Raw genomic sequence first — 23060 nt, 5'->3', positions numbered from 1 at the left:
TCCTGCGACTCTACAGCCGCGTCTATAAGTCAAAGGATACTTTGCCAAGTTAAACGTAAAGTATACGAATAAAGGCTTTTTTCTTCCCTTTAAATCATCCATTTTTTCATGTATATTTTTCTTCGTCTTTTTCCTACAAGTTGCACGTTTTAGTCGTCGGCAGGTATTTTCGGGTTCGACAAACAACTTACGGGTTTGCCTTTGTCACTCGCAATTTCTATATTCGTAACGCGTTTTAAAGTAGCCGCAAGAAACGCCTTTTTAAATACAATATCGTCGACAAAATTTATTATGCCACATGTTGCTTATTGTGTATTTTTATTTCCCGAGTGGCCAAGCCTCTACGAATTCGAGTTTACCCGCGTCGGTCTATCGTCTCTGCAATTCGAGATGCACCTGCAAGCTACGCTGCCTCTGAAGGCAGCAAAATGTGCAAAATCTGAGAAATCCATCGATATTCGATATTCGCTCTTTTCTTTTAATCGTAACAGGTACCTGAAGTAATATGCGTGCAAAGTAACCGTTGTTCGTCGACAGAACGCAAATTGCCATGATCCGCGTGGTCCTCAATTTTCGCACGGCAAATTGAAAATCATCGCGATGATAGTCGCGATGTTGGCGATTATTTCGCACAAGTCCAATTATTTCTGCAGCTCAGATTTAAAATAGCCAAGCCTCTACGAATGCAAGTTTACCCAATTTGAAATACATTTGGAAGCTACGCTGCCTGTGAAGGCAGCAAAATGTGCAAAATCTGAGAAATCCATCGATATTCGATATTCGCTCTTTTCTTTTAATCGTAACAGGTACCTGAAGTAATATGCGTGCAAAGTAACCGTTGTTCGTCGACAGAACGCAAATTGCCATGATCCGCGTGGTCCTCAATTTTCGCACGGCAAATTGAAAATCATCGCGATGATAGTCGCGATGTTGGCGATTATTTCGCACAAGTCCAATTATTTCTGCAGCTCAGATTTAAAATAGCCAAGCCTCTACGAATGCAAGTTTACCCAATTTGAAATACATTTGGAAGCTACGCTGCCTGTGAAGGCAGCAAAATGTGCAAAATCTGAGAAATCCATCGATATTCGATATTCGCTCTTTTCTTTTAATCGTAACAGGTACCTGAAGTAATATGCGTGCAAAGTAACCGTTGTTCGTCGACAGAACGCAAATTGCCATGATCCGCGTGGTCCTCAATTTTCGCACGGCAAATTGAAAATCATCGCGATGATAGTCGCGATGTTGGCGATTATTTCGCACAAGTCCAATTATTTCTGCAGCTCAGATTTAAAATAGCCAAGCCTCTACGAATGCAAGTTTACCCAATTTGAAATACATTTGGAAGCTACGCTGCCTGTGAAGGCAGCAAAATGTGCAAAATCTGAGAAATCCATCGATATTCGATATTCGCTCTTTTCTTTTAATCGTAACAGGTACCTGAAGTAATGTGCGTGCAAAGTAACCGTTGTTCGTCGACAGAACGCAAATTGCCATGATCCGCGTGGTCCTCAATTTTCGCACTGCAAATTGAAAATCATCGCGATGATAGTCGCGATGTTGGCGATTATTTCGCACAAGTCCAATTATTTCTGCAGCTCAGATTTAAAATAGCCAAGCCTCTACGAATGCAAGTTTACCCAATTTGAAATACATTTGGAAGCTACGCTGCCTGTGAAGGCAGCAAAATGTGCAAAATCTGAGAAATCCATCCTTCGATATTCGCTCTTTTCTTTTAATCGTAACGGGCATCTGAAATAACACGGGACGACGCGGGACTCGAGCACATCCGCGCAAGCTAACCGTTGCTCGTCAATCGAACGCCAATTGCCACGATCCGCGTCGTCCTTAATTTTCGCAGTTGATACTTCGAGCAGAGCGAGTTCTAAAAGGAAGTTTAAAATACCAACACTTTGGGACAAGGCGAACGTAGCTTTTGCAGCCTTTGTACGAAGCTTCTGCACGTTGAATTTTTCCCTCTTAAACCTCTTTCACTGGGAAATTCGAAGCTGCACAAGTCGAAGATTTGAGATCTACTCCCTTGGGAGTTCGAGCTACCAAGTTTCGGCTGTGCTAAGGTGCCGGGCTGAGACCGAGCAGAAATATAAACCGATGCAACGTGAAACGGATGAAAATCTCGATTCGTCTGGCTCGTTGACTCGCATCGGTTTCGTAGTAGGCGCCTATGAACAGATACAACAGACAGGAAATCGCTAAAAGAAATCGGCGGATAGAAATGTTAATACGCGAGGACCAAAGCGATCATCTTGTCTATCTCTGCTCGCTAGCTACGACACGTAGAGCCGCGTTACACCTGGCGTATACTTGCGCGATATTGCGGCTTTATTGTACGTACACATGGACAGACTGTGTGTGCATGTGCTCGATGGTGCCAGGTTTATTGCGACGAGCGTTATCGCGGCCAGACGGAACGAACGTCTCGCAGCAAGTGGGCAGTAACGTTTGACGAGCGGTCTAACCCTTTAATTGAGTGCAGTTTTACGATTTCAGACGTCGTTTCGGACAAAGGAGCGAAGAATTCTGGAACGTTATGCGGCGCGCCGGAATAATTCCGCCGCGAATAATTTCAATCCACGCCGAACTCGCCTCGTTTTCGTTCATCGATCCACCCCGTAATGGACGCTGTCCTACGCTGTTTCTTGTTAATTTATCAGACCAGCTAATGCTCTACCACCATCGATCCACTTGGCGATTATAACATCGTGCTACGCTCGTCTCTCGGCTTTTCCAATCTCACCTGCGATTTACAATTACAGAGATACTCTACGATTTGGTCAACCTGCACGCGCTATTTAGACTTTCGATACGCAGTCGGAACTGCAGGGGGACGACGATCATTTGCATGTTCGGTGTAACACGTGTACATATAACGATATACGCATATGCAGCGATACGAATGAGAAGAGTGTGGCAAACCAAATTAATAACAGAACGTTAAATCTCTTTTACGATAGTGGACGATAGGCGCAAACGATATTAGGAAACCTTAACAGCATGAGGAAGTTTGTTAGAGTAGTTTGTCGTAGGAAGTGGAAGATTATCGATCGAAATCGTAAAAGAAAAAGATATTTTCGTTGTTAAACCATCGAGTATTTAATATTCTACTTGGTTAATAATTAACAGCGTATATATTACGTAATGCTAAACTTGCTAAATCTTTAATTTCGTTTAATCTTGATTAAATTAAACATTCAAATCAATTCAATTGAATTTCGTTTCTAAATTTGAAGTTTTCCGATTCCAATCAATTTCCTCGAGAATTTACTCTTCTCAGGTATCCGTATCGCTCTTCCAGCGAATCAAACAATTGCCAAGCATATGTTCCTTGGAATGTGTGATAAAAGCTCGGAAAATTGTACGACCGTGAGCCTAATTAATATGGAAAATTACAAACTACACGTTTTCACCATTCCCATAGTTCTACCGTCGAAACTTACTTTGTTCCACTGCAAAAGCTTTCCATCTTGCGGCTTCGAATTTTCATACAATCGTCAGCCACGTTTATATTTTGGAAAAAGATAATCTCGCTGTAACCATTTTCGCTAAGTCTCGCTCGTGTCTGTGGGTACACGATCGTTGGAAATTTGGGAAAGATAGCGGAAGGGAAAAGGAAACAGAGGAAGACAGGGAAAAATCCTTGACTCGTACATACACGCACACACGCTCGTGCTCGTCTCATTCGGTTCTTCTCTTTCTTCTTTCTTTGCTATCATCTGTGCCCCGAACCTCGTTCCTCTGTTTCCTCCTCTTTTTTCTCTCTACCATCGGCTTCGTTCCTTCGATTCTCTTTTGCGCCCTGCCGAATGAAGGGTGCTTCGTCACTGTCGAGTGTGTATCGCGTCTCTCTTTCAAGCACGTGTTCCTCGTCTTCTTTTCCCGCGTACGTCGCTGCTCTCGCTCTTTTGCTATCTTTTCTCTTCCTCCCCTTTCCTCTCTCCCTCGTATACACGTGAGTTTCCATGTGGTCGTCTCTGTTTTACTCTTTATCGCTCTCTTTCTCTATCTGTCCCTGTCTTAAACACACAAGCTGGCAATACGGTCGTCTCTATTTTTCTGCTCGCTTTTCTCTCTGTTTTATACGCGCGAGCTTGCAATACGCTCGTCTCTACTTTCCCCTCTGCTTCACGCATACACACACACACGCGCGTCCAATATAGCCGTGTCTATTTTTCCCTATTTTACTTTTCTCTGTTTTATGCGCGCAAATTTCCATATGGTTGTCCTTGTCGCGCTCGCTTGCGAAACTGCTCTCTATTCCTTTCTCCTGCTTCACGTTCCTCCTTCTTTCCTTCCGTTCTTCCATCCTCTTCGGTGCTCACCCTCTCTCTCTCTCTCTCTTCCTCTCTATCTCTCTCTTCGTTGAGTCCACGCACACAGACACGTCCCGTTTTACTTCATTAGGGGATATGAGTTTTTCCACCCTCGTCGCACGAGAACGAGGGTGTCTCCCTCGCACCAACCCCTAGTCACGGGGCGAATCTCAAGATGAAGCGCGTGGCCGGCTTCGTCTTCGTCAGCGAAGGACGCACACCGTCTGATGGACATCCAAGTACAACTATGTAACTCTCTTCCTTTTTTTGAAAATCTGTTTTTACGTGTTTGATGGGGATTTCTTATTATCGTTAGATCGGTCATTTTCTGCGTTGGAAAGCGTGTTTTTGGTTACTCACACTCCCTTCCCTTTCTTTCTTTTTTTCTTTTTTAATATTTCTTCATAGGAACGTCGAAGATTCTTTTTTTGAAAATCTTCCCTCACGTGCTCCATGAGGATTCCTTATCATCGTTAGATCGCTGAGTTTCTGTGTTGGAAAGTGTGTTTAATTATTGACATCTTCTTTCCCTTTCTTTTCTTCTTTTTTAATATTTCTTCATAGGAACGTCGAAGATTCTTTTTTTGAAAATCTTCCCTCACGTGTTCCATGAGTATTCCTCATCATCGTTAGATCGCTGAGTTTCTGTGCTGGAAAGTGTGTTTAATTATTGACATTTTCCTTTCCTTTCTTTTCTTCTTTTTTAATATTTCTTCATAGGAACGTCGAAGATTCTTTTTTTGAAAATCTTCCCTCACGTGTTCCATGAGTATTCCTCATCATCGTTAGATCGCTGAGTTTCTGTGCTGGAAAGTGTGTTTAATTATTGACATTTTCCTTTCCTTTCTTTTCTTCTTTTTTAATATTTCTTCATAGGAACGTCGAAGATTCTTTTTTTGAAAATCTTCCCTCACGTGTTCCATGAGTATTCCTCATCATCGTTAGATCGCTGAGTTTCTGTGCTGGAAAGTGTGTTTAATTATTGACATTTTCCTTTCCTTTCTTTTCTTCTTTTTTAATATTTCTTCATAGGAACGTCGAAGATTCTTTTTTTGAAAATCTTCCCTCACGTGTTCCATGAGTATTCCTCATCATCGTTAGATCGCTGAGTTTCTGTGCTGGAAAGTGTGTTTAATTATTGACATTTTCCTTTCCTTTCTTTTCTTCTTTTTTAATATTTCTTCATAGGAACGTCGAAGATTCTTTTTTTGAAAATTTTGTTTTACGTGCTTCATGAGGATTCCTTATTATCGTTAGATCGCTGAGTTTCTGTGCTGGAAAGTGTGTTTGGTTATTGACATCTTTCTTCCCTTTCTTTTCTTCTTTTTTAATATTTCTTCATAGGAACGTCGAAGATTCTTTTTTTGAAAATCTTCCCTCACGTGTTCCATGAGTATTCCTCATCATCGTTAGATCGCTGAGTTTCTGTGCTGGAAAGTGTGTTTAATTATTGACATTTTCCTTTCCTTTCTTTTCTTCTTTTTTAATATTTCTTCATAGGAACGTCGAAGATTCTTTTTTTGAAAATTTTGTTTTACGTGCTTCATGAGGATTCCTTATTATCGTTAGATCGCTGAGTTTCTGTGCTGGAAAGTGTGTTTGGTTATTGACATCTTTCTTCCCTTTCTTTTCTTCTTTTTTAATATTTCTTCATAGGAACGTCGAAGATTCTTTTTTTGAAAATTTTGTTTTACGTGCTTCATGAGGATTCCTTATTATCGTTAGATCGGTGATTTTCTGTGTTGGAAAGCGTGTTTTTGGTTACTCACACTCCCTTCCCTTTCTTTCTTTTTTTCTTTTTTAATATTTCTTCATAGGAACGTCGAAGATTCTTTTTTTGAAAATCTTCCCTCACGTGTTCCATGAGTATTCCTCATCATCGTTAGATCGCTGAGTTTCTGTGCTGGAAAGTGTGTTTAATTATTGACATTTTCCTTTCCTTTCTTTTCTTCTTTTTTAATATTTCTTCATAGGAACGTCGAAGATTCTTTTTTTGAAAATCTTCCCTCACGTGCTCCATGAGGATTCCTTATCATCGTTAGATCGCTGAGTTTCTGTGTTGGAAAGTGTGTTTAATTATTGACATCTTCTTTCCCTTTCTTTTCTTCTTTTTTAATATTTCTTCATAGGAACGTCGAAGATTCTTTTTTTGAAAATTTTGTTTTACGTGCTTCATGAGGATTCCTTATTATCGTTAGATCGCTGATTTTCTGTGCTGGAAAGTGTGTTTAATTATTGACATTTTCCTTTCCTTTCTTTTCTTCTTTTTTAATATTTCTTCATAGGAACGTCGAGGATTCTTTTTTTGAAAATCTTCCCTCACGTGCTCCATGAGGATTCCTCATCATCCTTAGATCGGTGATTTTCTGCGTTGGAAAGCGCGTGTTTGGTTACTCACACTCTCTTCCCTTTCTTTCTTTCTTTCCTTTTTAATATTTTTTCACAGGGACGACGAACAATCTTCCGTATTATTCAGGTGATTTCTTTGTGTGTCGGCCGGTGGAAATATGGTTTTTTGATTGATTATTGGATCTTCCTTTTCCTTGTTCCATTCTTTTTTTGAAAACCCTTCTTTATTTGATCGACGACGATTCTCTTTTATTAGTTAGCTGATTTTTTTTTGTGTGTTTAGGTGGAGAGGAAAGTACGTTTGGTTATTGGACTTTTCTTTCTTCGCCTTCTCGGAAATCTTTCTTTACATGACCGACGAGGATTCTCTTTCGGTCAGATAGTTGATATTTTGCGTTTGGCTGGTGGAACGCGTGTTTGATTAATTATTGGATTTTCCTTCCTTTCTTTCTTTTTTTTTAAATCTTCCTTTATACGCGTTTCGTTATTGCAGCTTTCTTTTCTTCCCTTCTCTTCTTTTTTAAATCTTTTTTTCATATGGTCGACGAGGATTCCTTTTTATTAGATGATTTTTCGCGTTTGATTAATTATTGGATTTTTCTTCCCCTCTTCGTTGTCTTACGTGGAAAATCTTTTTTCATACGGTCGTCGAGCATTCTTTTTTATTGGATAGTTGGTTTTTTGTGTTTCTGCGGAGAAAAGTGTGCTTGGTTATCGAAGCTTTCTTCCTCCATCCCTTTTTTCCCAAAATCTTTCTTTATGGGGTCGATGAGAATTCTTTTTTACGAGATGGTTGATATTTTCTGTTTGTGGGTGGAGCAAAATGTGTTTAGTTATCAAAGCTCTCTTTCTTCCTTTTTTTTTTATTGTGGAAATCTCTTTTTATACGGTCGACGAGGATTCTCTCCTCTTGGATGACATTTTGTATTCGAGAGGAGGAAAATGTATTTAGTCATTGGATTTTCCTTCCCTCCCTTCCATCTTTAAGAACTTTCTTTCATATAATTGATCGAAATTTTCCGAATTAACTTTTTGCAGACGAAAGTATTCGATTATTGCACGATAACTGATAATACATTGGATAACGAAAAATGAATTGGGAAAAATCGAGCTGATACGATGAAAATTGCGAACGAACTTGTATCGTCTTCGGTGAAATTAATTTCGGTAGATTTGCAGTTTCCACGGGTCTGTTCCAATTCTTCGGGAAGATTGTTCAAAACGTGCTGTCGCGGTTCATAAAACAACTTCCATTACATGCGCGTTATTTTAAAGGAAACACATTTGATTTTAGGAAATACGACAACAAAGAAATAAAAATGAAAAACAAAAGACCAAACTAAAAATACGTTTCTGCTTGCCAATAACTTTTAACCAACAATCCCCACAATAAATTAACCGCCTGACATCGTGCGAATTTTTAACAACGTCACGATCAGTCGGCGTTCAAATTTATTCCATTAATTGGAAAACGATGTTCGAATCGATTAAGCGGAAGATAGCAACGTAGAAATAACTATATCTTTAGAATCATATTTCTGGAAACGATGATAGTTTATGGACGCGTGTAATTGCGTAAAATGCGAATGGTAAACGGCGAGAATTAATGCGGTTAAAACGCGCGCCAGTGATATATCAGCTTTTTAAATCTTACCAGTTCGGAATATTTAAACGCGCGATATTTAAAAGCGACGCGGCTCGTGCATCACCGCAATCCTGGAGGATACGAGCGCGCTTAACACGGCCGGTTGATAATGGTAATCGGTGCCGTATACACCCGACGAAAACGAAAATTTAAATAAACAAGCTCGTTTTTTATCCAACACGAAATTACGACCGAGAGAATCTCGCGACGCACTCGAAAACCTAGCTGCCACCTGCGCGATTATTATCCGTCGTTTAGGTTCTAATCAACGCGGTCAGGATTAATCCTTTCGATCAGAGAAAGTCGAACGATGTACCGCGGAAACGAACTTTATTCCAAAGAGGAAAGTTCTTCGATGATGTACGTTGGACAAGACAGTTTCAGTTCGACCAGCTCTTATCACTGGCATTGTCAAAATTATTTTTGCAATTGTTATCGCTTTATGGAATCGTTTGAATTGTCCGTGAAAATCATAATCGCCAAGACGATTTAAGAATGTAATTTTAACATTGCTATTCTTCCTATTTATCGCAATGATAGTGTTGAACGTACGAAGCAGCGTCACAGCGAAGATTAAAAATTCTTTGCATCGAAATTATCCGACCCTCCGTCCGCAACCTAATTTCTAATCACGTCGTTTGCATACTGAGTCGTTTAAGTGCGCGCAGCTCTTTTCCTTGGGTTGCTGCGTTTCAAAAAGTCCCAAGCAATTTTCCAATACTCCTCCCAGTTTCTAGAACATCATGCGACAGTCTTGATAGCTGCGTGTTACCTTAATCTGTTCGAGCGAAGGGACGTTTAAGCAAAAGTACGAACCAGCTGAAAGATCAGCTAAAATCACTGGCCGAAAACGTCTCGCTATGCGTGTGGAGCGCTGATGGCAAGATACGGGTACTTCGTAAGAACGAAAAGAGGGTGGAAAAGGGAGTAGTATGGAAAAAGAAAAGAAAAAGAAAAAAAAAACGGCACCAGTCGTCCTGAGTTTTCCGGTTGCGTTACAGTTTCATCTCGGTGGGATATTTTTCGGCTTTTTGGGGGCCACGTTGCACGGGCTTGAAGGGCCACGGTCAAGGGGTGGCCAAAGAGGGTGGATTACCGCGGAGTAGCGCACGGTGTTTCCAGCTGTGCAATTTGACCGAATGGAGACGAGTTAGGTGATTTTTTTGCGCGCCCACTGGATATCCTGACTGTTGGTTGGTGCAAGTAACGTTTGAACACCTTTTTCTCTTCCGTTTTAATTGCTCGCGCGAAATCTCTCTGGTGAAATAGACGCGATTGTTTTCCTGGCCCCCTTTCGCACCGATTTCAAACCTGTTTCCATTTCTCCGCGTGTCTCGTTCGTTAGTTTTGCTTTAGTTGCGTATAATTCTTGCACAATTTTCACGTGGAATTTTCGCTTTGAATCTTTGATATTCCGCGGATGGATTCTCAGTGCCATTTTTCTACACGTCAGTCGTATCATTTAGCAACCGTTCCGACAGTCAGTTGGTAAATAAACAAGCACGGACTAATTTATTCGGGTCAGTGGATTCTGCAAGTAGCTCGTGAAAATTTCAGCAGGAAACAGCGTCCACTACACTCGAGTCAGGCGTTTCGTTTTTACCTCCCTTTAGTTCGATAGTCCACGAAGACGCGTGTAGCAACGCGTTCGGTTGTTTCGCTTTATCGATTATGCGAATAAACAGAAAACTCCGGCGAATAGAACATTTTTCGACTGCTAACAGAAATGCCAGGGATAAATCAAAGGCTACAGTCACTTAGGCTACAGTAAGTCGAAGACTATAAGATCCGTTCAATTTCGATAGTCGACTATCTGAGCGGAGCAGGAATTTTTGGCAGCAAAACTGGCAACAAAAATGCCGTGGCCAATTTGCACTTTTTGCATAGGACGATTTAAAAGAAATTAATTTATTCTTTGGTAGAATAAGTCAAAGTGAAATGCGATTAATCATCGACGATTCGCAAGAGCCGACAAAAGTTTAAGGCCTGATAATAGCCGTGACTTTTTATCAAGATAAACTCGAGCGAAGACAAAACTCAATGACACCAAGTACAATGGGCAAAGCTCGGGAAACCGCTATCCCGAAAGCGCTATCGGTGAATGAATTATCCTGTACAATATATTCTAACTGTAAAATCGTACGTGCAACCACGGTCATGCACGTTCTCATGCATTCACCTGTGCGTTCATGTATTTAGAATGCAGAGCCATTTTACTCTCAAATTTATGAATACATCTATTGTGTTAAATGTACGCTTTTTATACACGTGTATCCGCGATAGAATGCGCGCGTGGACTTATTGAAAGCTTCGCTGGCACACGCCAATGGCGGTTGCATATCGCGAATTATCACGGGAGAGGCCTAATTCGCCATACGAACGAAAACGGCGGATTTTTCCTTCGAGAAATTTAGAGAAATAAATTAGAGCAATGGGAAATATTTTATTCGAATAAGAGTGAGCTTTTGATGCAGCTATTTCCAGCGAAACGTATATGCACGTTATATTATAAGTGTATGCAATTATATTGTATAGTTAGTATATATTTAATTATATTACGTGCTATATATTATTTATATAGAGTATATAATATTGTTAGCTACGTATTTTGTTATATACAAGCTATGGTGTTTTAAAAATTTGCAATTACCTTAATATTTATTTTATATTATATTTAGAATTTTTCATGCTCGTGGCTAAAAATTCAATTCAACGAATCTCCGCTGCTATTGGACCAATTTCGACAATTCGACGCGCGTTGTACTCCACATTTGTTGTTTTATACAGCGCACATCAGTCGGTTTGCACTATGTCAACCCTTTCCCCTGTGAAATCCGATGCAATTAGAATTTGTAAGGGATTTTTTGAAACAATCCGTGGAAAGAGCATCGAAAGAGAATGCAGGTTATTTGATAGAATTTTAAAAAAGAAATTCTAAGAAAGAAAAAAAATTGCAAATTTCTTCTAATGACGATCTAGTTAATTCGAAGACGATTTCTTTCTAAAAGAACAACAATTCGAAGTTGCGAGCAATATTTTCGCAATCTTGCGAATCTTTTTATCTAAACGAATCTGGACTGGAATTTATTTATTCTATAAAATTCTTTCAATTACGGGGAAATGTTGACTTTAATGATTCGAAGCAGTTGGAGGAAAATCTACTCGTAGGTGGTCATTGTTGAGAAGAATAAAGAATTTCTCGAGAAAGAATCATTGAAAGGAACAACGCAACAAATATGTATTATTTGATAGAATTTTCTTGAACGTGGCGACCGATTTTTTAAACAATCCTACGCAATTATTTTCTAAGAAAAGCGAAAGGCAGTAGGCGTGACTTATTGTTATTTTTCTCCTCTGGTCCCATTGTAATGGAATCATTTGGAATAATAAAATCAATGGAAACCGGAAGCCATACTAAGAATACAGAGGCGATGATTAAGCGTAACAAATACGAACAAAATAACAAAAGTTCTTAGCGATTAATCGTTTCCTAATTATCGCTGGATCGCGGATTCTTACGCGTGTGTAGGAAATTTCATGGTTCAAAATTGCACAGCAAACGACAGTATCGAGAAATATATAAAACATATAAAACATAAGAATTTTGAAAATAAATTTTCCACCGAGGTTCCCCTTTTTTAATTACATCGCCAACGACACGAATTTCTATAAAAATCCGCGCTCTAATCGAGGAGAACACCGTAAGCGCCGAGAGATAAGTTTCTCAAGAAAAAGAAAACCTATGCATCGACGTAGTTCAAATGTATAAAAAAGCAACAAGCAAAGAAAGCTGCGTTCGTTTGTTCCATCTGTTTCGACGAATGGCATAAACGGGAGCCAGGAAACAATTAATTTTATCGGCGTTTCATCATCTTTGTTACTACGATATTTTCTTATCTGTAGGTAGAATATTTTCCAAAGATTTCTCGTTTCTCAATCCTGGCACTTACAGTGTCTTCTTAAATTCTACGCTACGATATTCTTATTGGAAGAATATTTTTCAACGAAAGATCAGAATGTTTCAATTTTTCCAGCTGCCTGGCTTCTCTTCGATTGTCACGTTTTTCACGAGGATCGACCAGTGTGAAAATACTTGCGAACGAGCTTAAATATCATCGAAACGATCAAAGGATCATCATCGTGTCCGTGTAACGCGAGCAATCGTGGAAAAACGTTCGACGACGACGTAAAGTTAAGGAACGGCTGTACATTAGCGCAATGTCGCATTGTGTACACACGTTTGCTCCACCAAATCGCATGTACGTGGATCCGATTACGTAAATGTACATATCTACGGGTATATACGTGCCTATCAATCTACAGATGTGCATCTACATACACACATTATTCTCTGAATCGCGTGTGGCTATATGTACACGTGTGCGTGTGTGCTCGCGGATCCATTTTGGTGCGTTGCATGTAAATGCAATTACACGTTCGTCGATACGTGTGTGTACGTTTAATTTATATGCCTTGTTATACTATACATAGCACGATATACGGTAATCGGAATTAGAAGAATTAGCGTGGTGGCTGTTACGTTTAATTGTCAAGGGAACTTAGAAGGTAAACTTTTATTCGCCCAAAGTCTTGTTCCCCTGGTTTATCAAATTTTTGGCATTATCGTGTGCCGAGCTTTAGCTCAAGAGCAATTGTGTGGTATCTTATGTACCAAACGTGTCTATTTTGGATTTGTATTTTATTTGTGATATGTTTGTGCTTTTAGTAAACTGTACATTTTTTTATAATTTTTAGCATCTTCAAGATTTTTAGGATCTTCAAGATTTTTAGGATCTCCAGGATTTTTAGGATTGTCGTCTGCCGAAGGATGCTCAGCTATGAGGATACATAGATTTTTTCATTTTCATTTTTCTTTAGCTCAAGAGCAATTGTGTGATACCTTATGTACCAAATGTGTCAATTTTGGATTTGTATTTTATTTGTGATATGTTTGTGCTTTTGGTAAACTGTCCTTTTTTTTAGAATTTTTAGGATCTCCAGGGTTTTTAGGATTGTCGTCTGCCGAAGGATGCTCAGCTATGAGGATACATAGATTTTTTCATTTTCATTTTTCTTTAGCTCAAGAGCAATTGTGTGATACCTTATGTACCAAATGTGTCAATTTTGGATTTGTATTTTATTTGTGATACGTTTGTGCTTTTGGTAAACTGTACATTTTTTTATAATTTTTAGGATCTCCAGGATTTTTAGGATTGTCGTCTGCCGAGGGATGCTCAGCTATAAGGATACATAGATTTTTCATTTTTCTTTAGCTCAAGAGCAATTGTGTGGTATCTTATGTACCAAACATTTCTATTTTGGATTTGTATTTTATTTGTGATACGTTTGTGCTTTTGGTAAACTGTACATTTTTTTATAATTTTTAGGATCTTCAGGATTTTTAGGATTGTCGTCTGCCGAGGGATGCTCAGCTATAAGGATACATAGATTTTTCATTTTTCTTTAGCTCAAGAGCAATTGTGTGGTATCTTATGTACCAAACATTTCTATTTTGGATTTGTATTTTATTTGTGATACGTTTGTGCTTTTGGTAAACTGTACATTTTTTTATAATTTTTAGGATCTTCAGGATTTTTAGGATTGTCGTCTGCCGAGGGATGCTCAACTATGAGGATACATAGATTTTTCATTTTTCTTTAGCTCAAGAGCAATTGTGTGATACCTTATGTACCAAATGTGTCAATTTTGGATTTGTATTTTATTTGTGATACGTTTGTGCTTTTGGTAAACTGTACATTTTTTTATAATTTTTAGGATCTTCAGGATTTTTAGGATTGTCGTCTGCCGAGGGATGCTCAGCTATAAAGATACATAGATTTTTCATTTTTCTTTAGCTCAAGAGCAATTGTGTGGTATCTTATGTACCAAACATTTCTATTTTGGATTTGTATTTTATTTGTGATACGTTTGTGCTTTCAGTAAACTGTAAATAGATATCGTCAGAAAATAAATATCGCCGAGTGAATTCTCATGTAAAATCCTTTGACGAATATTTAATCTTCAAGATGAATGAAAAAAGAAAATGCACGCGTATATTACTTTTCAGAGGAAAAAGTTTACATGTCTTTCTGTGGCATTAATACATTCGTCTTGGAAAAGCTGTCACCCGCGTGTTTTCTTACCTACATTTTCCTTCCTATAATATTTCGTAATTACACCATCGATTCAGATGCTCTTATTTCTCCAAAATGAAATATCCTGTTGAGTAACAAACGAATATCGTACTATATAATTATATAAATAATTCATTTACATTTTGTAAAAAAAAAACACCTCCATTATTTTAATATTTCAAATTATTCGTCGCAATTCTTTGCAACTTCGAGCACGCGTATCTTTACGTTTTTTAAAACTACTTTTACGACAGTCATCAACGAAAATGGGAATAAAAATGGGCGAACTTATCGTAAGAGACAGACAGAAATTTAAAAAATCTGCGTACTCATAAAAAGAATTGAGGAATTTGCTGAAAAAATGGACACGTAATTTCGCCAATAAGACGTTGTCTCCAAGAGACTGTACTTTCTAGCCAAATATCATAGTTGAATCGTGACAAAGCTTTTTAATTATTCATTCGTCCGTAATTAAGATTAATACAAGATAAAAGTAGAAAATACGAAGAATTACAGAAAGTTCGGCATAGTTGCATCATTTGTACGGACATCGTTGCGAGATCAATCGTGGTTTTCACGAAACGCACGATTTTTCAGGTAGCAAAAGCGGATAATCACATGGTGTTCCAGTGAAAGCTCTTTTCACGCGGAAACACAAACCGTTGCTTTAAAGCACAAAGAAGCATCGAACGGCTGCGTTTCACTGAAGGCCAGGTGCACCAGCGCGCAATTCTATTCCCATTACGTGCAACTGCAATCGCATAATGGAATCGCGACGAGCACGAGTTCCGAAAATTCGAATTTTCGAAAATGCGTCGATAGAACACAGAGGCAGGTCCTTCGTGTGCAACTCGTTGCTTTACAAAATAAAACTATTTTCTATCAGCCTGTAACAAACGCGAAATACAGCAGGCAATTAGGTAATTACAGTGTACAGAATTTGATACGGTAGAATTCCAGTTATTTACCTATACTGACAGGCGAAACAGAGAGTTCGCATTAAAACCTATTCACCTAATTCGATTCTAATTTAATATCTAATAAAGCTGGACCTGAAATAAAAAATCCTGAAAAAAATCATAGTAAAAATATTCTTTTTACTATGACTTTTCGTTCGAATAATTTCCATCTGATATTCAATTTTCCCTTTTTCCATCAGTGAACAGATTATTAAGAAAATTTTACCAGAACAGAGAACAGTTCATCTATTTTCCCTACTATCTACGATTTCTTTTTGGATCTCGCATTTGCGGTTGTGTGGGCTTTTACAAGCCTAAAATTAGAATTTATCAATACAAAAGAAAAATACACACGCGATTAACAACACTGTGCAAAAGAGATAACAATTTCAGCGTTCGACATTTTGCTTGTTGCGACGTAACGACGGACAGATATTGCAATTGGGCCAAGTTACGCAGAAACTTGCCAACTCTCAATGACCCGAGATCGAGGAAATTTAGTTCGAAGATTTCCCTCTCACACCTTTTCCTCGTCGATCGTAAAATGGTTAAAACAGCAAGCTACGTAAATTCCAAGATACCTGGCGCGACGTTAATTCCACGTACTCCTAACAACCGAGGAAAATCTCATGGAAATTTCAATAAAATTAACGTGCAATTCTTCGATAGAAAGACAAGAGCCTGCAACGTGTACGACTGGTGCAGCCGGTCGACTCGCCAAATAAATGTTACATCGGATCGACGATTAGCAATTTAACGAATCGTCGAACAACAAGAGCCAAGTATATAACGAAGTAATAAGTTGCGATAAAAGCAAGTTTGCCGGATAAACGTGTGCGAGTTCTTCTAACTTGTATCGAGGTTTTGGGCGATGGCCGAGCAATCTGTGAAACGCGCAACTAACTGCAGGGTAGAATTATTCATGGTAAACCGTGAGACATGGTAAAACTTGAAGTTGTCGTGAGCGTAATCTGCGAGGGGGACGAGGGGTTGATCACCCTTCAGACGGCAGAGGGTAGAACGATATATTATTCGACGATACTTTTTTGTCTGCCGATAAAAGACTAAAGTTGTTGCCGAGGATTATTTCAAGCTGCTGGTTCGCGATAGTTCTGACAAACGATTTACAACGACGCGGATCTGCCGATCTTCTGAACGCACGTGGCAAGACAAAGTGTGAAAAGGAGAAAGAAACGTTGGAAACGGGCTCTTCAAACGCAAAAACCTGCGAGATGTTACAAGCCTGTCCTGTTCCGTGAAACGTAACGACAGCAGATTCGCGCTGAAGCTAAACGCGCGTTGCCACGGACACGTGAGTTTTCCTCGATAAGGGCCACATCATCTTTGCATATTTCCACGCGCACTTGAGGTGGCGCGAACGAGTTCACGAAGCTCCTCTCTGTGCTAGAAAAACTTTGGAAATAAAACGCATTTGGATGTGTAGAGAATGTGTGTCGCGGCGATTCCGTTGATTGTTAAGCATCAAATGTATGTGATATCGATAGAAGTTTAACAATCGTCGTGGAAAAGTATTCTATTCTTTGACACAGTTTTTAGAAAAGTATCAAACAAACCGTGTAATTGTTAAGGCAGCGTGAACAGGTTTTCCAAGATGCCTCGACGTCGTATGGGTCCACACGGTAGCTCAGAATTTCTATTTCACTTTTGGTGCGGGTCTTGCGATGCAAATATACAGTAAAACGTTCTTATTGCTGTTATTGAGAAAATACCAAGACATACTTAACGCGAAAAATAAAAAAAAGAAAGAAAAGGAATATTAATATTCTTCATTTGATAATTTCTATATCATTGCATATACATATTTCTATGTGTCTGTGTACATCTCTTTGCTTGTTGTGACACGAAGTGACCAGTTCCGAAAACTTTTTCGCACCACTGTACATAGCTTGGTAAAAGTGATGGTAGAATGGGAAAGGTGAGTGAAAGTATCTTATTTGGAATGTTCCATGCTTCTAAACGATTTTCAGCATTGATTGATCCATATTCTAACAAAGTAAGAATTTATGGAATAATCTTAAACGATACCTAAAAAGGCTATTGGTAATTTCTATTTGTCAGCTAAAATTATTCAGCAACAATTACATTTAATTTGACTTGATATTGTTCTTATTAAATTATTCTCTTCAGAGACGAACGTTTTCAGTCACAGGCTTTAAACGAACGCCATGCGAACGAAAGAGGCCGATTTTTCCTTCGAGGAATTTAAAGAAATAAATTAAAGCAGTGGGAAATATTTTATTCGAACCTTGTGAGCTTTTGATACAGCTTTTTTCAGCGAAACGTATATGCACGTTATATTACAAGTCTATACAATTATATTGTATAGTTAGTATATATTTAATTATATTGCAGATAATATATTTCATTATATTGCACATTATTACGTGCTATATATTATTTATATAGTATTTATATAATTTTGTTATATACAAGCTATGGTCTTTTAAAAATTTGCAATTACTTTAAATTTGCAGGCGATTTTTTACGACTGATTCGAAGATATTTATGCAAAATCTACCTGCGGGAGTTCGTTGTTGGAAAAATCCGGGGGAAGAGCATCGAAAGAGAATGCAGGTTATTCGATAGAATTTTAAAAAACAAAAGAAAAATTCGAAAATGTGACAATATTACTTTTCAAGAAAAATTGAAAATTTCTTCTAATGACGCTCTGGCTAATTTGCAGGCGATTTTTTACGACTGATTGGAAGATATTTATGCAAAATCTATCTGCGGGAGTTCGTTGTTGAAAAAATCCGGGGGAAGAGCTTCGAAAGAGAATGCAGACTATTTGATAGAATTTTAAAAAACAAAAGAAAAATTCGAAAATGTGACAATATTACTTTTCAAGAAAAATTGAAAATTTCTTCTAATGACGCTCTGGCTAATTTGCAGGCGATTTTTTACGACTGATTGGAAGATATTTATGCAAAATCTACCTGCGGGAATTCGTTGTTGGAAAAGATCCGGGGGAAGAGCAACGAAAGAGAATGCAGGTTATTTGATAGAATTTTAAAAAACAAAAGAAAGATCCGCAAATGTGACAATATTATTTTTCAACAAAATATACTCGGAGTAAAGTTGCAAATTTCTTGCGAATTTCTTTCTCAATGTTTTTAGTCACTGGATGGTTGGCTTTAAACAAAATAATATCAACTCTCTTCGACCAAGACAACTTCAATTTTCGAATCAGAAGGAGCAAGACACAATGAAAACGACGATGAAGTAGAATAGAAAATGAATAAGAAAGTAATATTTTGAAAAAAAGAAGAGCTAGAAGGTAAAGGGAAAATAAAATAAAATAAAATAGAGAAGAACAAAATAAATAAAGCAGAGAGGTGAAAATTTCAGAACTTCTGCCCACTTTCGGTCTCGCTGGCTCTCGCCATCGTGTATTCGTTGTACCAAGGGACTTCTCCGATCAATTGCAATCAATTTGAGAGCGGCGAGAGTGTCCCGGCCGGGACACGATTCAACTTCCACGACCAAATTCCATTTTTTTTTATTTTTCATTTTTATCTTTTTCCACAGGCCTAGCGACCACGTGTTTGCTTTTATTTCCATCATATTTAGCCGCCATGCGATGTTTGATAACACTCGGCGATCGTTCGAGAATACCTTCTCCACGATAAAAAGTTTAAACATCGCGTCACGGGATAATTTCGAAATGTCCGCCACACGAGAAAAAGTAAAAAATAAAAAAAAAAGAAAAGAAATGCACCCGTTTCGTTAGCTTAACAATATGACCATGCAATATGAATTTCTGTAGAGTGACAATCCGCTTAATTTTATCCTTTTCTAGCCGCTAATGAATTGCTCGATAATTGAATTCTTTCGGTTCCACATTTTCCTTCGGATTTTCTCGAGTTGATTACTTCTACCGAAAATACAACATTTTCACACAATTTTTACTTTCATACAGACGATAGCTTAAAAGTGGCCACGTTTAATTCTATTTAATTCTGACACCGCGTTGCTATCCAAACTGCCTAACATCAATTAGAATAGAATTCGTCGATATAAATATAAATTACATCAGACGAATTACACGCGTTTTTAACTGCGGACGACGAGCTCTCGACGAGAATGTCGCGGATTTCTATGGTTGGCGGTGGCGAGCAGCGTTAAACCGAGTCGGCCGTCATAACGTTCGCGATCGCTGAAATTTTCCGAACCGTAGCGCAAACAGCCCGAGTTTGACTTCATTTGGACGGGCGTTCGCGCGCGGCACAAGGCAGACAGAGAGGATAATAAGGTCGCCGGTGCATGCATCCTGCTGCACTTCCTGCGGGCGACTGCAACCGCGTGACGCGCATGTGCGCTCGAAATTCCCAATTTTCGACTGGGTCGGCACTCTGCGCCTCTTTTTCCAACCATTCCATTTTCCGAAGCTACGGTTTTCCAAATCGCCGCAAATTGCTGTCCGATGGAAGCCCCTCGCTACCTGGTAGCCACGAGTTAGCCAAAGTCTCGTTTCACGTGTGTCTGATCGCGTTATGAGCCGGACTTTCATGGCCTCCCGTGGACTCCTGTGTTTGTGTGCGAGTTCCAGTTGACGAAATTCACGCAACAATTACCAAGCATAATCGAAACTGTAGCTTTTGCCATCCTACTTCTTCTGTCCTTTAGCCTCCCACTTTCTTTCGTCCGCCATCGTACACGTGTCGTATAGTACGATAATTTTACTATATCGTTGTCCTCACGGTTCCGTTCGAAGCATATTCCATCGAGATTAACGCTGATTTTATCAGGTGAAATTTGAGTTTCGAATTTTTATTTCAACTTGTACGCTCGTCGCCGTTTCTTTCGTTCGTCTCACTTTATGTAAATTCTCGCGTTAGCAACATTCGAGAAATTGATCGATCGAATAATACGAGAATCTGCATAAAGTTGGACGAGCGGCAGAAATAACGATGAATGTACAATTTGAAATTCAATTTCGGAACCGGTCATTCCATCGAGCCTGGCAACGTCGGCGTTAATTAATGTACGTATTTCTTGTTAATTTTCGAATCAGACACCAAAAATGTTCGCACTTCTTCCAGCGAAAGCAATCGACCCAAGATTTTATTCGACTCTCTTTAATTTTCCACGCGTCGAAAACACCATAATCAAGAAAAGTCCGTATTTCCGAAGACACCTGGGATATTTGGTGGGTTCGCAGTCAGTTGATGACAAGTGGTGAATGGTAAAAATCAGAGGTGCAGAGATTCGATCGATTTCTACGTTTCGTAGCGTATAATCTTCGAAAAGAAGTCGCGTTTTTTGATTTTCCAGCAGTTCCCTTCGCGTTCGGTCGGTTCGTTCGTTTTTAACCGTCTGCACGGCAAATGTGTTAGGTAATTGGATTATCAAGTGGCAGAAGGTAATTAGCCTGGCTTTCAAGAGATATGCTTTGCCCGAGACTTTCGGAAATAAGTTTCCAAAGAAATGGCTCGAGCAATTTTTTATCTGCAATTCAATTTCTCCCTTGAAATTAGTTGATTCGTCTAGACGCACCGTATGCTTCATTGTACGTGTGCATTTACTTTTTTCACAGACTGTACGATACACTCGTAACGACACAAGCGTTAGGCTCGTGTAATAAGATCGCTGATTTATTATTTTAAACGGTACGAGGAATTATCAAATTTTTAATTGAAAATATTCCTCGCCATAGGAAAATCTTGTAAAGCATTATCGTATAAAAATCCCACAGAGACTGAAAAAGATGCGAAAGTTTTGTAGTAGCACGATGATAGGAGCTTTTTTCCCTCTCATTTTCCCCGTATTTCGATTGTCTGTTTTTCCCAGCATTAAGCATCGGAAATTTCGATGGAAGCAGAAAATTAAAAGCAGCGAATTATTTTGTTTTGCTATAGGTATAAAAAAAATAGTAGCTTCCCATGGCGCATAAATTTAGCAAATAAAAAAGATTTCTCTTTTAATTACAGCTAAGAGACTTTCAGCGATGTAATTTGAAATTAACTGCGGATGTCACAAATCCCAACGTTTTCCCCTGTTAAAAAAATATCGAAATAAAATATATCGAAAGCCCTTTTAGTTCGCAATTTTTTTCCATTTTATGGTCCGTAAATAAGTCGATAAACAAAATTTTATCGAACGAAATAAACAATTTAATTTACCATCGCTGTACATTTAATGGGTCCTTGCACAGGTTAACCAACGAATAAAAAAAACATATTCCTTCGTTCGACACATTTCGAAAAGCGTAACAATATAATTGGAAATTAACCATAAATTAAAAAATCTTTAAGAACAAGGATACGATAAATAATAATTACCTTTTGAAAAAATACGATCGAGCAAATTAAATGATTTACGCGTATCTTAAAGCTTGTTCGATTCCATCGTCCGCAAGTAAAACAATAAACTCACCAAAATGAGGAGTCCACGAGAAAAGGAGGGAACGTCGAGCATCTCCTAAAAAACAAAAATTCATTTTTCAATGTACAATGTCACAGCTTGATATTACATCGAGACAAAATAATTTATTCCGCGTCATTTTCAACTTTTACTTTTGATTTTTCATCGACCTCAAGTGGCACATGAAAGGCACATTTTCGTTTCGAAAAGAATACAGTAAAAACACATTTTTTCTTCTAATTGATAACATTGAAAGGGTTAGTTGTCAGGCTACAACCATGCGCCATAGTATCGAGTCTCTCTTTGTATTTGTCTGTTCTATTTATTTCTTTTAAAAAATGTATAACGCCTCTTTCATAAATTATCCCTTTTGGTGTGAAAAATTACAATATTGCAAGGAAATTAAAAAAGAAGAAAAAGGAAATAATTCCTCCATCATCGCTGGAACGTAATTCCTAAGCTGAACAAAATTACCGACAACGTCTAACGCTAATTCACAGTAAAACGAGAAAATCAACAGCGAAGCTTAGAAAAGCGAACGACTTGAAAGCGATTTCACAACATAAATGTTATTTTGCAAAATAAAAACAACTATCATCGCGATCCTCCGCCATTGGAATATTTACAATCCACAACACATAACGCATTAAACTATAAAAAAATGAGAAAAATGTAACACAGCGCAGCGTAGTTTCTTCCAACTGCTGTGAAGCTCGGAGAAACTTTCGTTCAAATCGCTATGGCGCGAAAGAAGACGAAACTCGCGATGGATTGCGTGAAATCGACACGGTCCCTTTTTTCTCCCGCGAACAAACGCGAACACGAGCGTGGAACGAGGCCGAATCAACTCACAGTTATCCTTCGAGCCTGTTCCCGGCGCAACAATTTGGCCGATCGATTTTTCCCGCGGCTCTCGATTTCATGCTCGTTGATGGACAATTAACAGCGATACAGTGCGAAAGCAAAGCAGCCAGCGGACCAGGGAATATCGGGGAACAGAGGTCGCGAGCCGTCGGTGTCATGTTCGAAGCGCAATTAGAATCGCATTACACTTGACCCCGCGGAACGCTAATAATTGTCGATCCACCGCTAATAAACGGCCTACTCAATGAGAGAAGCAGACCAGCCTCGGCAACATATTTCGAGACGCGTGCAGCGTACCACACGCGACCTTTCGTTTACGACCGCGTTAATTAGCTTTGTCCGCGAGTCGCTTCTGTTCCGCGATGATTAATCACGTGGTTCTCGTCGACCCGTC

The 23060-nt window shown here is 38.8% G+C and overlaps 1 protein-coding gene across 4 annotated transcripts in view; it reads right to left on the bottom strand.

Moving 5' to 3' along the window:
* Positions 1-23060, bottom strand: part of LOC112213588 — a 298689-nt gene that overhangs the window by 34669 nt on the left and 240960 nt on the right. For all 4 annotated transcript variants that reach the window (XM_033323131.1, XM_033323129.1, XM_033323130.1 and 1 more), the window contains one exon: positions 21815-21859. In XM_033323131.1, the coding sequence (XP_033179022.1) occupies positions 21815-21859 (45 nt within the window). The remainder of the gene's footprint in view (positions 1-21814; positions 21860-23060) is intronic.

The sequence above is a fragment of the Bombus impatiens genome, unplaced genomic scaffold (assembly GCF_000188095.3).
Source record: "Bombus impatiens unplaced genomic scaffold, BIMP_2.2 scf_0814, whole genome shotgun sequence".
Lineage (NCBI taxonomy): Eukaryota > Metazoa > Arthropoda > Insecta > Hymenoptera > Apidae > Bombus > Bombus impatiens.
Note: the sequence above shows the minus strand (reverse complement) of the source record. Positions and strands in the feature narration are given on the sequence as shown.